The sequence below is a fragment of the Pan troglodytes genome, chromosome 1, assembly GCF_028858775.2.
Source record: "Pan troglodytes isolate AG18354 chromosome 1, NHGRI_mPanTro3-v2.0_pri, whole genome shotgun sequence".
Taxonomy (NCBI): domain Eukaryota; kingdom Metazoa; phylum Chordata; class Mammalia; order Primates; family Hominidae; genus Pan; species Pan troglodytes.
The window spans coordinates 142,249,751-142,262,782 of record NC_072398.2 but is presented as its reverse complement, the minus strand read 5'-3'; the positions used below and the strand labels follow the sequence as shown (position 1 = coordinate 142,262,782).

Sequence of the window (13,032 nt, the reverse complement as noted above, 5' to 3'; positions counted from 1 at the left end):
ATAAATCTCACATACACATCCTTTCAAACTGGAAACTATGATGTTGATGTTAACAATGGTTCTCAAAAGCTTTTGCTCTTTCCATAAATTTATTAAAATAAAAAACTATGTATATATAAGTAATGGAAATAAAGAACGTCTATCAGCTTTATTAGCTGCAATGATTTGCATTATTTGTAATTATGTATCATAAGTTACATGTAACATATAACAAAAACTTTAGTTTTGAAAAATGTTTTATTCAAGAATTACATAATTTCAAATATCTTCCAAAATACAGTTTCCTAGATTGCTACAAAAGAAATTTGATAAGAAATTTAAATCATTAAATATGTTTCACTAGTATATACATACAGAATGCCAAGCAATAGTATTCAGCCCTGGAATGCGTACCATGTCTTTTGTTTTTCCTCATGAAAGGCTCAACCCAGCATTTTGTATAGGCTATGTACAACAGGCAAAGTTTTGTATTCAAGAATTTGACGTTAGCTGCCTCAATTTATAGCTGTGGTAGTTTGTCCACTGGGGTGTCAAATTTGAAGTCTGTAGGAAACAGATCTGGGGCTCGAGGATAGATCAGTCTATAGGACTGTCTGATTGTAACATCAGCAACACCAGCAATATCTCCAATTTCTAAAAGACAAAAATCGAAACATTAACCATCATTTCCATCCTACCTCCTTTCTACTACCTGCATTGTAATTTGTGAGATATGATAGTATAAAGTGCCAAACTTAAAAAAACCAGAAGTGATTTCTAAAAACTGATAATAGAAATACATACTAAAAGGTAGAAAGCGGGAGCTAGGCCGGGAGCAGTGGCTCATGCCTGTAATCCCAGCACTTTGGGAGGCCGAGGCGGGTGGATCACCAGGTCAGGAGATCGAGACCATCCTGGCCAACATGGTGAAACCCCATCTCTACTAAAAATACAAAAAATTAGCCAGGCGTGGTGGCATGCGCCTGTAGTCCCAGCTACTCAGGAGGCTGAGGCAGGAGAATCGCTTGAACCCAGGAGGAGGAGGTTGCAGTGAGCCGAGATCGCGCCACTGCACTCCAGCCTGGCGAGAGAGCAAGATTCCATCTCTAAATAAATTAATAAATGATGTTTAAAAATCCATTTTAATAAAGCACTCATAATACTTAACCAAATACTGTCTCAAAAAAAAAAGTGGGAGCTAAAGTCAGTAACAAGCAACAATAAAAATGATTACTAGTAGTTATTACCTTACAGGGTTGTCAATGTTTTAAAGGGTTTAACTAACATAAAATATATGAATAGTGTTCAGGTCTTAGTATTAGGAGTGTTATCATCTTATACTGGGTATTGTATTTACAACTGACTCCTCCTTTTTCTTTATAAATCTTTCTGAGGATCACAAAAGTACTCCACAAATACGTTCTTGTAAAGAAATTCACTTTATATTTCTGTGTTTGAAAGCTCCCATGCAAAATCTCCCCTAGCTAACTTCTGTTAAGGGGTCCTTATTAAAAACAAAATGTGATACTATAAATATTGTTCTACAATCTTTTTTTCTACTTAATACATCAGAGATCAAACAGCTACTTATTATAGCATACGGAGATGTTTTTCACTGATACAAGCACATACTTAAATATTTTGAGCTCAAACGAACATTGTACAGAATCCTAACAGATCCACTTTTACCCTTTAAAGTCGCTGTCCCTTTTTTCCTTTCAAAGTCATTAAAAGAAATACTAAAGGACTGCCGCTACAATGTTTGGTTAAGTATTATGAATGCTTTATTAAAATGGATTTTTAAACATCATTTACTTATTTATTTAGAGATGGAATCTTGCTCTGTCACCCAGGCTGGAGTGCAATGGCAAGATCTCAGCTCAATACAACCTTTGCCTCCCCGGTTCAAGCAATTCTCCTGTCTCAGCCTCCTGAGTAGCTGAGGCACCTGCCACCATGCCCAGCTAATTTTTGTATTTTTAGTAGAGGCAGGGTTTCACCATGCTGCCCAGGCTGGTCTCAAACTCCTCACCTAAGGTGATCCACCTGCCTCAGCCTCCCAAAATGCTGGGATTACAGTCATGAGCCACCATGCCTGGCCTAAACACCTTTTAATACAAATTCATTTTACTACCTTTTCAGTTGATTCAAATCAGTGAGGTTTTAGTGATTTTCACTGTGAATGCCTGCCATCATTGTACAATTAGCTAATTTTAAATTTCCGTATCTCACACTGCATTACATTATTCTACATCTAAATACCAATAAATGCCAACTATTTGAATGTCAACTGCCTGCTGTGCAGGGAAGAGAAAGACCTTACATTTGAAGAAGACTTTACATATAAAGCCAAAAAGCAGAAAGCAACAAGATTAATGTTTTCATGTTGTTCATTAGAATAAACTTTACAACTAGGAATGTACCTCAAGGACAAACTGCCTAGCTGCAACTTCTCAATTTTACTAAAAGACTCAAAATTTCCTTAAAACGTGAGTGAAGGCCAAAGGGAATGGATAATGGCTCCTTCAAATAACTAATGATTGGCTTTCTTTCTCTAATTATTCCTATCATTTATTAATTTTTTCAACATATAGCCTAAGCTGAAGGCTGTTGTGAATAAAGTATTACAAAGTTATTGAGGCCAGTAATTCACTAATTCACTTTCTGTTTTTGTTTTTGTTTTGAGACAGTCCTGTCTCCCAGACTGGAGTACAGTGGTGCAATCTAGGCTCACCGCAACCTCTGCCTCCCAAGTTCAAGAGATTCTTGTCTCTTAGCCTCCCGAGTAGCTGGGACTACAGGTGTGCACCACCATGCTGGGCTGATTTTTGTATTTTTAGTAGAGATGGGGTTTTGCCATGTTGGCCAGGCTGGTCTTGAACTGCTGGCCTCAAGCAATCCACTCACCTTGGCCTCCCAAAGTGCTGGGATTACACGGGTGAGCCACCGCGCCCTGCCACCAACTTTTCTTTTTTTTGAAAAAGAGCCTCACTCCATCAACCCAGGCTGGAGGGCAGTGGCATGATCTCAGCTCACTACAACCTCTGCCTCCTAGGTTCAAGTGATTCTCCTGCTTCAGCCTCCCTACTAAATGGGATTCAGATATGTGCCACCACACCCGACTAATTTTTTTGTATTTTTAGTAGAGTCAGGGTTTTGCCATGTTGGCCAGGAGGCTGGTCACCGCACCTAGTTTATGAATTTCTTTACATGCATTTGTTCATGAATAACTTCTGTAATCCTCAAAGACTTAGAAAGGAGTAGTCACTTCTAACTTTAAAAGGGAGTTAGTGGGCCATGCGTGGTGGCTTGTGCCTATAATCCCAGCACACTGGGAGGTGGAGGCAGGCGAATCACATGAGGCCAGGAGTTCGAGACAAGCCTGCCCAACATGGTGAAACCCCATCTCTACTAAAAATACAAATATTAGCTGGGCGTGGTGGCACGTGGCTGTAGTCCCAGTTACTCAGGAAGCTGAGGCATGAGAATGGCTTGTCCGGGAGGTGGAGGTTGCAGTGAGCTGAGATTGTGCCACTGCACCTCCAGCCTGCGCAACAGAGGGAGACTGTTTCAAAAAAAAAAAAAAAAGGAAAAGAAATTCACTTAATACTTCTGGTGAAAGTTTTCCTACAACACTAAATTTAAATATAGCTTTAGAAGGCTGAATTACTTACATCTACTTATTTCAGAATTTGTATTAAGAAACTAAAATACTGTGCAAAATGGGAAAAAACCAACCTTCACAGAATGTTAAAGGCTGACGGCCAACACATATTTTACAGTGTGTCTATCTGTAGAATCCCATGCCAAGCAGTGAGAAACAAAGCATGGCCTCCCTGACCCCTAAGATTTAAAAAGGTAAGTTTGGAAAGGAAAAGAGTATTCAAAATGATCAGGAGGAATATATTCAGGGAGAAAAAAGAACTTGTAAGAATAAAAGATGTACAAACTAAAATAATTCAAATGGGAAAAAAATTAGGTTTGTTCACAGGGTTATGTCTCTGAACTTTTTTTTTATGAGCTGCTTAAAAGCAAAACATATTTTCTTAACATTTTGACGTTGAGGAATGATGTCTTAAACGTGGGTTTTTTTTTTTTTTTGAGATGGAGTCTTGCTCTGTTGCCCAGGCTGGAGTGCAATGGCACAATCTCAGCTCGCTGTAACCTCCACCTCCCAGGTTCAAGCAATTCTCCTGCCTCAGCCTCCTGAATAGCTGGGATTACAAGCCCCACCACCACACCCAGCTAATTTTTGTATTTTTAGTAGAGATGGGGTTTCATCATGTTGATCAGGCTGGTCTCGAACTTAGGTGATCCTCCCGCCTCGGCCTTCCAAAGTGCTGAGATTATAGGCGTGAGCCCCCGCGCCTGGTCAAATGTGGGTTTCTTGCTATTTACCTGGTTCAGACTTAAAATGGAAAAACAATCACATGCTGCAAATTTCAGTTTACTGCCACACTTCCTGATGACGAACCCTACCTTTTTGGGTCCTCTTTTCAGCTGATGCCTGTGAGGCCATGTAAATAGCTGCCGCTGCCACAGAGATGGGGCTCCTCCCGGGAACCAAGTCCAATTCCACAGCTTTACGGGCTATATGTGTAGCTGCCATCTGCACTTGTTTAGGAAGACAAAGGTTGGAACAGAACCTGGACATGAAGTCCCCAGTTGTAATCAAATCCACACTGGTTTCTAGCGCTTTCAAAATAAGTTTAAAACACCGACCAATTTCTTTCTTAGAAATTCGTGATACGGCACATATTTCTAAAAGAAAAAAAATTAAATAAATCAATTCACTTAAGCCATATAGTTCATCTTAAAATCTACCATTTCTAATTATAAACATAATATACATTCTAATTGTAAAACATTCAATCATACCTTAAAGATGAAACCCTAATCATCTCAGTGATACTTCCCACAGAGGTAACTGCAAATTTCTCAGTTAACTTTAATGTTCACCACACCTATTTTTTTTTTGAGATGAAGTCTCACTCTGTCGCCCAGACTAAGGGTAGTGGCATGATCTCAGCTCACTGCAACCTCCACCTCCTAGGCTCAAGTGATTCTCCTGCCTCAGCCTCCTGAGTAGCTGGGACTACAGGCGTGCACCACCACACCTGGCTAACTTTTGTATTTTTAGTAGAAACAGGGTTTCACCATGTTGGCCAGGCTTGTCTAGAACTCCTGACCTCAGGTGATCCTCCTACCTTGGCCTCCCGAAGTGCTGAGATTACAGGCATGAGCCACTGCACCTGGCCTAATGTTCTTCACTCTTTCAATTTAGGGTTTTTTTGTTTTTTGAGATGAAATTTCACTCTGTCGTCCAGACTGGAGTGCAGTGACACCATCTTGGCTCACTGCAACCTCTGCCCCCTGGGTTCAAGCGATTCTCCTGCCTCCCGAGTAGTTGGGATTACAGGCGCCTGCCACCACACCCGGCTAATTTTTTGTATTTTTAGTAGAGATGGGGTTTCACCATCTTGGCCAGGCTGGTCTTGAACTCCTGACCTCGTGATCTAACTGCCTCGGCCTCACAAAGTGCTGAGATTACCGGCGTGAGCCATCGTGCCTGGCTAAATTTAGGTCTTAATCTTTCAAAATATTAACTGCTCTAAGGATTAATTCATGCAACTAAATTTCTTTAAATGAAAAATTCTTTGATGTTTATGTATTAATCTGTTGTAAGCAGTGTTACCAAGGAATTGAAAGAAAATACTCAAGCTAAAGGATGCCTCTTAGGCAACACAATGTCATGGGTACATGAAATCCCTGCGATTATGGGCTGTAGCTCAATGAGATAAAATATCTGACCCTGCTATTCCCAGATGCAACCACCATACACTTTCAGAAGAAATTTAACAAAAGTTGTTTTAGTTATAAAAACAACAAAAAAGATGATGATAAAGGCCATCATCTCTTCACTTTTACGTAAGAAAACATAAAAAATAAATACTCACTGGATGAATAAAGGGTTAAGTATAGTCTTCAGCTAAACTGAGCTTTGGTAGTGGAAGTCAGTGAGCAACACTGAACAAATTATCACATATTCACATGTAACTGCAAACTAAATGAAAAATACCAGTTCTTAACTGAAGTGTAAAAGTGCAAACAATACACCTCAAGAGAAAAAACTTAACTGATAACTTTTTTTTTTTTTTTTTGAGATGAAGTCTCACTCTGTCGCCCAGGCTGGAGTGTAGTGGCGTGATCTCGGCTCACTGCAACCTCTGCCTCCCGGTTTCAAGCGATTCTTCTGCCTCAGCCTCCTGAGTAGCTGGGACTACAGGCGCGCACCACCACGCCTGGCTAATTTTTGTATTTTTAGTAGAGACGGGGTTTCACCATATTGGCCAGGCTGGTCTTGAACTCCTGGCCTCGTGACCCAACCACCTCGGCCTCCCAAAGTTCTGGGATTACAGGTGTGAGTCACCATACCTGGCCTTCACTGATACTTTCTAAAGCTTGACTCCCTCATCTACAGAGACCAGTGCTAGAAATGGAAACTGTTTTCATGTAAACCAAATGTATAAATGGCCTACTTTGGTTTACGATTATAGGCCTTCTAAAAGCTCACAAAGCAACAGTCCATCAAAAGATCTCACTAGAAAAGAACATAGTGGGCTTACATGGACTAAAATGAGTCTACATGGACTAAAATGAGTCTACATGGGAAAACAGCCTAAAAGAACATGCTATGAATTTGCTGTCAAGGAATAAAATAAGTAGGCACTGGCAAATGATGCTCAAGTGGATTACTGTAGTCACAATAAAGATGACTTAGCTTCTAAGTGTCAAAGCTGCCTGACATTGGTCTGTTTCTTTAATATGATGTAGAAAATGTTATTTTAGGATGGGCACAGTGCCTCACGCCTATTAATTCCAGCACTTTGGGAGGCCAAAGTGGGCAGATCACCTGAGGTCAGAAGTTCGAGACCAGCCTGGCCAACATGGCGAAACCCTGTCTCTACTAAAAATACAAAAGTAAAACAAGGTGTGGTGGCACATGCCTGTAATCCCAGCTACTCAGGAGGCTGAGGCAGGAGTATAGCTTGAACCTGGGAGGCAGAGGTTGCAGTGAGCCAAGATTGCGCCACTGCACTCTGGCCTGGGCGACAAAGTGAGACCCTATCTCAAACAAACAAACAAACAAACAAACAAACAAACACAAAAAAACAAAGCTAAAAACTTACCTTTAAATGTCCTAGGAACCCCTTCTTGTCTACAGGCAATATAGAGACAAGCAGAAGCTATGGCATCATTAGCTCTTCCCTTCAGGCTCTTCTGTTCATATACTTGCTTGAATAAATTATTCGTTCGATCCTTCAAAGCAGAGAAACTAAGTTTAACTCTACGTCATTTAATTAGCTGCAATATCAAAATTTCATGTGTTCATTAAATTATGCAAAGTCAATGCCAGAATGGCTTAAAGGAGGTAGACAAGAACTTACAACTATATTTCGAGGTAGATTGATTCTGTCTGCCATGGTAGTGATTTCTTTGAATGCATTCATCATTGCCCGATCAGAACTGCTCATTGTTCTCCGATTCTGGTACTTAGAATTGCCAAATTCGTCAAAACTTGCAGCTCCTGTGCCCTATAAAACAGTTTTATAACTATGAAAAAATTTTTTGGAAAGCATGAAAAATGGACAATTTCTATGAAAATATAGCTTACAAGATCTGATTCTACATAGACCAGAAATCTGAATTGTGCATCCTGCTCATCTATACTAAATGAACATGTAATTCTAACAACTGTTCAAGAACATAGAAAATAGGAAGCTTAAAGTGTATAAATAGAAATATGATACAAACACCTGACAAAACAATGGAAAAAGAAACAGTCTAATTTCACTTAGAAATATGATAAAAAATATTAAATACTAGAAAACAGAATCCAACAGCATATTAAAAGGTAGTATATCATGACCAACTAGAGATTGTTCCACAAGATATTATTAGAGAATCAAATAATGTAAAACATTATATTAATAGATGTAAGAAGAAAAATCATGATCATCTCCAAAGATGCTAAAAAGGCAAATGAACAAAATCAAAATTCGTCTTTGATAAAAACTCATAGGACGCTACAAATGAGTACTTCTTTACATTAGAAAACCACTCTCCTCTGCCCAAAGAAAGTACTATGATTAATGGAGAAACATTACCAGCATTATCACCAAAATCACAAGACAAAGGTACCTCCTACTGCTACCATTTTGTAACACTGATTGGAAAAACTAGCCAATATTATTAAGCAAGAGAAAAACCGGAAGTACAAAATTGGAAAGGATGTGATAAACTATTTGCAGATAGTACCTTTATACACCTGGAATATGCAAGAAAATCACTAAAAAACAGCTGCTATAAATAATTCATTAAAGCAGCAAGGTCAAGATAAATAGAAATCAATACTCTTCATAAGTACAATCAACCAACTTAAAAGACAAGGAAAGCAAATTTTTCAATTAAAACAACAACAAAAATCTTGAAATAAACTTGAGAAACATGTGAGACGTTCATGAAGAAAACTTTCAAACATCTCCTGAAGGACACGTAAGATACCTAAGGAAATGGAAAGGCATTATGAATTTTTGAATACAAGATTTATTATGAAGAAGCCAATTTTCCCTGTGTCAATTTGCAAATGAATCTGACCAAAACCCCAGTGAGAATATTAAATATTAAAAAACAGGCCAGGCGCAGTGGCTCATGCCTGTAATCCTGGCACTTTAGGAGGCTGAGGCAGGCAGATCACCTGAGGTCGGGAGTGTGAGACCAGCCTGATGATCACGGAGAAACCCTACCTCTACTAAAAGTACAAAATTAGCCAGGCGTGGTGGCACATGCCTGCAATCCCAGCTGCTTGGGAGGCTGAGGCAGGAGAATCGCTTGAACCTGGGAGGCGGAGGTTGCAGTGAGCAGAGATCGTGCCATTGCACTCCAGCCTGGGCGACAAGCGCGAAACTCTGTCTCAAACAAAAAACAAAACAAAACAAAACAGGCCGAGTGTGATGGCACACGCCTGTGGTCTCAGCTACTCAGGAGGCTGAGGCAGGAGGGTCACCTAAGCCTGGGAGTTTGAGGCTGCAGTTAGCTATGATTACATCACTTCACTCTAGACTGGGTGACAGAAAGAGACCCTGTCTCAAAAGAAGAAAACCAAAAAACCCCACAGGAAACAGAATCCAACAGGGTATTAAAAGGCAGTAATATCAACCAAGTGGAGACTGTTTCACAAATATATTAAAGAATCTAATAACATAAAACATCATATTAATAGAGCTGAAGAGGAAAATCATTTAATCAACTCCAAAGGTACAAAAAATGCAAGTGAACAAACCTAAATTTTTTTAAAAAATGAAACAAACTTAACCTTTAAATGGAAAAGACTAGTGAAGAAAATGCTGAAAAAGAGCAATGAGGGAAAACTAGTGCTACTAAATACTAAAACAGTGTTGTATGGCACTTGACTAACTGGACCAGGACAGGAAAAGATAGAAAGTTGAGAAATATGCCCAAGTACACATAGAAATTTATTATGTGATAAATCTAGCAGCTTAAAAATATTTCTATCTTGCCCAGGGATGGTGGATCACACCTGTAATTCCAGCACCTTGGGAGGCCGAGGTGGGTGGATCACTTGAGCCCAAGAATTGGGACAAGCCTGGGCAACATGGCGAAACTTTGTCTCTACAAAAAATACAAAAATTAGCCATGTGTCGTGGCCCATACCTGTGGTCCCAGTTACTTGGGAGGCTGAAGTGGAAGGATCGCTTCAGCCTGGGAGGTGGAGGTTGCAGTGAGACGAGATCACGCTACTGCTGCACTCCCACTTTAGCGACAGTGCTAGAACGTCTCAAAAACAAAACAGACTATACAGGGTTCGGCATGGTAAACTCATGCCTGTAATCCCAGCACTTTGGGTGCCTGAGGCGAGAGGACTGCTGAAGACCAGGAGTTCAAGACCTGCCTGGACAAGAGTGTCACTCTGTTGCCCAGGCTGGAGTGCAGTGGCGCAATCTCAGCTCACTGCAACCTCCGCCTCCCGGGTTCAAGCAATTATTTGCCTCAGGCTCCTGAGTAGCTGGGATTACAGGTGCCCACCATCATATCATGCCCGGCTACTTTTTGTACTTTTAGTAGAGATGGGGTTTCGCCATCTTGGCCAGGCTGGTCTTGAACTCCTGATCTCCACCCACCTCGGCCTCCCAAAGTGCTGGGATTACAGGCATGAGCCACTGTGCCCAGCCAGCCAAATTTTAAACAAGACTTTTTTGGAAAAAAAAAAAAAAAAAGAGACTATGCAATAGTATACATGAAGTTATAAAATGGTATACACTTCCTTGATTAGCCCTCAGTAATACCGTCACTATTACTTCCAACTCAGATAACAGAGTGAGAATCAGGCTGCCAAGAAAACTATACTATTGCCTTACATAATGATAGCAGCTACCACTGACTGAGCACACAGTATACAATACATGTTATATAAATACTTTACATACATTCTCATGAAACCCTCAAAAACTCTATAAGTACTCTTATTCTCATTTTACAGATAAGGAATGTAAAGTTAGGTAAGTCATAAATTCACTAATATCAGAAAAGAGGTTACACTAACCTCCCATTTATCTTAAGTGGTATAGAGAGAAAAGAGAAGACATTCTTTTTTTTTTTTTTTGAGACAGAGTCTCACTCTGTTGCCCAGGCTGGAGTTCAGTGGCGCGATCTTGGCTCACTGCAACCTCCGCCTCCTGGGTTCAAGCAATTCTTCTGCCTCAGCCTCGCGAGTAAGCTGGGACTACAGGTGCCCGCCACCAAGCCTGGCTAATTTTTCTATTTTCCTTTTTTTTTGTAGTAGAGATGGGGTTTCACCATATTTGCCAGGCTGGTCTCGAACTCCTGACCTTGTGATCCGCCTGCCTTGGCCTCCCAAAGTGCTGGAATCACAGGTGTGAGCCATGATGCCCAGCTGAGAAGACATTCTTGATATTCAAAGAATATATCAATATTAACTCATGAAGGCCACACTACACTCATTTTTTGTGTGTAGAGAAAATGTCATTTATGAAAAAAGGCCTGATATAAAGGCTTTATAATTTTGATTTAATGGTCTTCCCCACTTTAAGATGGAATACACACACAAGTTAGCCATCATTCACAATGATATTACTAGCAAATCTTATTAGACAGGTCAAGATTCCCCATTGGTGCAGTGACTGATACTTTTGCAAAGTTCCCAAACTCTCAGGTCTATGGTCACTCTGCAATTGGTATTTCCTGCCAAATGGACTTATTACCTTGCCAATCATGGTAGACAAATCTCCATCACTCAGAAGAGGATTCTGAGAATCTCCAACTCGAGATGGATCTTTTGTTGCTTTGTCATTGCTGAAAGTTCGCCATTCAGATCCCACATCAATAACCCGGTCACCTAAGAATATAAGCACATATCTGAATCATTTTGTCAAGATAGGGTTTACTTAACTACACTGTCCAATGCCCAACTAAGCCATTTTATTCCCAGGAAATCTCAACATGGACATCTAGGACCAAGCTTAAATATCACATTTCAGACATTTGTCCTAAAGCATTCCTTTAACTATTGTGCCAATCTAACAATAATCCTCTTGAAACATTATGCTATGATATTCTAACTCTTGGAAGAAAAAGTATTAGTCAAAAGTAGCAAAGTACAACTATTCATATGTGATGCAAAGGTAAACCAATGTAATAATGATTAAGAACCAGATTTTGCACAAAATTTGCAATAAGCATGGGAAAAAAACAGAAAACATTTTTTAGAATGGTATTAATGCAAATAATTTCATATTAAAATGTCACTAAGTTTGCGTGGGAAATGCTTCGCAGAAAATAAGCCTAAGCTTCTGTTTCAAAGTAACAATCTGATGAAAAACATACCTGGCCAAATAATTTATACAGAATAAACTTCAAGCCTAGAATCCGTGAGAAGAAAGCCTGGTAGGCAAACTTTTCTCTTTAAGCAAAGAGGCAGCATCTAAATATATCATGTCCAATAAAAGCAGACACAAGTAAACCTTATTATTACTGTTTTGGTGAGAAAGCTCAATGTCTGGCAATACCTTCAGAGTAGACAAAAGTTAACACTGAATACTTAACACATACTACTCACTGTGCCCTTTTGTAAATGTTCTCACTTAATCTTCACAGCCTTATAAAGGTAGGTACCAATTTTATTGCCACTTTACAAATAAGATTAACTAGCCTAAGATCACATAGCTAGAACTGAAACGCACATCAGAGTTTGTTCTACACTCCAATTGTAAAACATGACCTTTTTCAGTGAAGTGTGATGAAGCTGAAAGTAGGAAGGAACCAGACCATTTCATCTTTGTGTATACACAGCAAACAGAAAGAAACAAACGGCAGAAACCAGTTACTGTAGCAATTAGAAGTTACGGTATTAGCAGTCAATTAATATAATAGTCAGGGGTGTGAACTTTGCCCTTTGCTGCTTAGCCTTGGAATATTACTTCATTTCTATGTCTTTATTACCTCAGCTCTAAAATTCTCTTTAACCTCATATTTTAAAGATTATAAAGACTAAGCTATTATAATACCCATGTATAGTGCATGTAAAGTGCTTAAAAAGTAGTACTAAGTGCTCAATATTCACTATTTACTGCTATGAAAATTAGAAAGATAGCAAATATTCTGAGTTTCTCCTTTTTTGTGGGGATGATAAGGGAGACGCATCAGTTTAAAACATTAATCTCCAGCCGGGTGTGGTGGCTCAGGCCTGTAATCCCAGCACTTTGGGAGGCCGAGGCAGGCGGATCACCTGAGGTCAGGAGTTTGAGACCAGCCTGACCAAGATGGAGAAACCCTGTCTCTACTAAAAATACAAAATTAGTTGGTAATGGTGGCACATGCCTGTAATCCCAGCACTTTGCGAGGTCCAGGCGGGCTGTCACCTGGTTGGGAATTTGAGATCAGCCTGACCAACATGGAGAAACCCTGTCTCTACTAAAAATACAAAATAGCTGGGCGTGGTGGCACATGCCTGTA

The 13,032-nt window shown here is 39.8% G+C and overlaps 1 protein-coding gene across 1 annotated transcript in view; it reads right to left on the bottom strand.

Moving 5' to 3' along the window:
• Positions 1-218: 218 nt before the first annotated feature.
• Positions 219-13,032, bottom strand: part of GTF2B (general transcription factor IIB) — a 39,222-nt gene continuing 26,408 nt past the window's right edge. The window contains exons 3-7 of the mRNA XM_001147170.6: positions 11,283-11,416; positions 7,428-7,574; positions 7,170-7,299; positions 4,459-4,740; positions 219-633 (exon numbers count right to left, since the gene is read on the bottom strand). Coding sequence (XP_001147170.3) covers positions 500-633; positions 4,459-4,740; positions 7,170-7,299; positions 7,428-7,574; positions 11,283-11,416 — 827 coding nt within the window. The 3' untranslated portion in view covers positions 219-499. The remainder of the gene's footprint in view (positions 634-4,458; positions 4,741-7,169; positions 7,300-7,427; positions 7,575-11,282; positions 11,417-13,032) is intronic.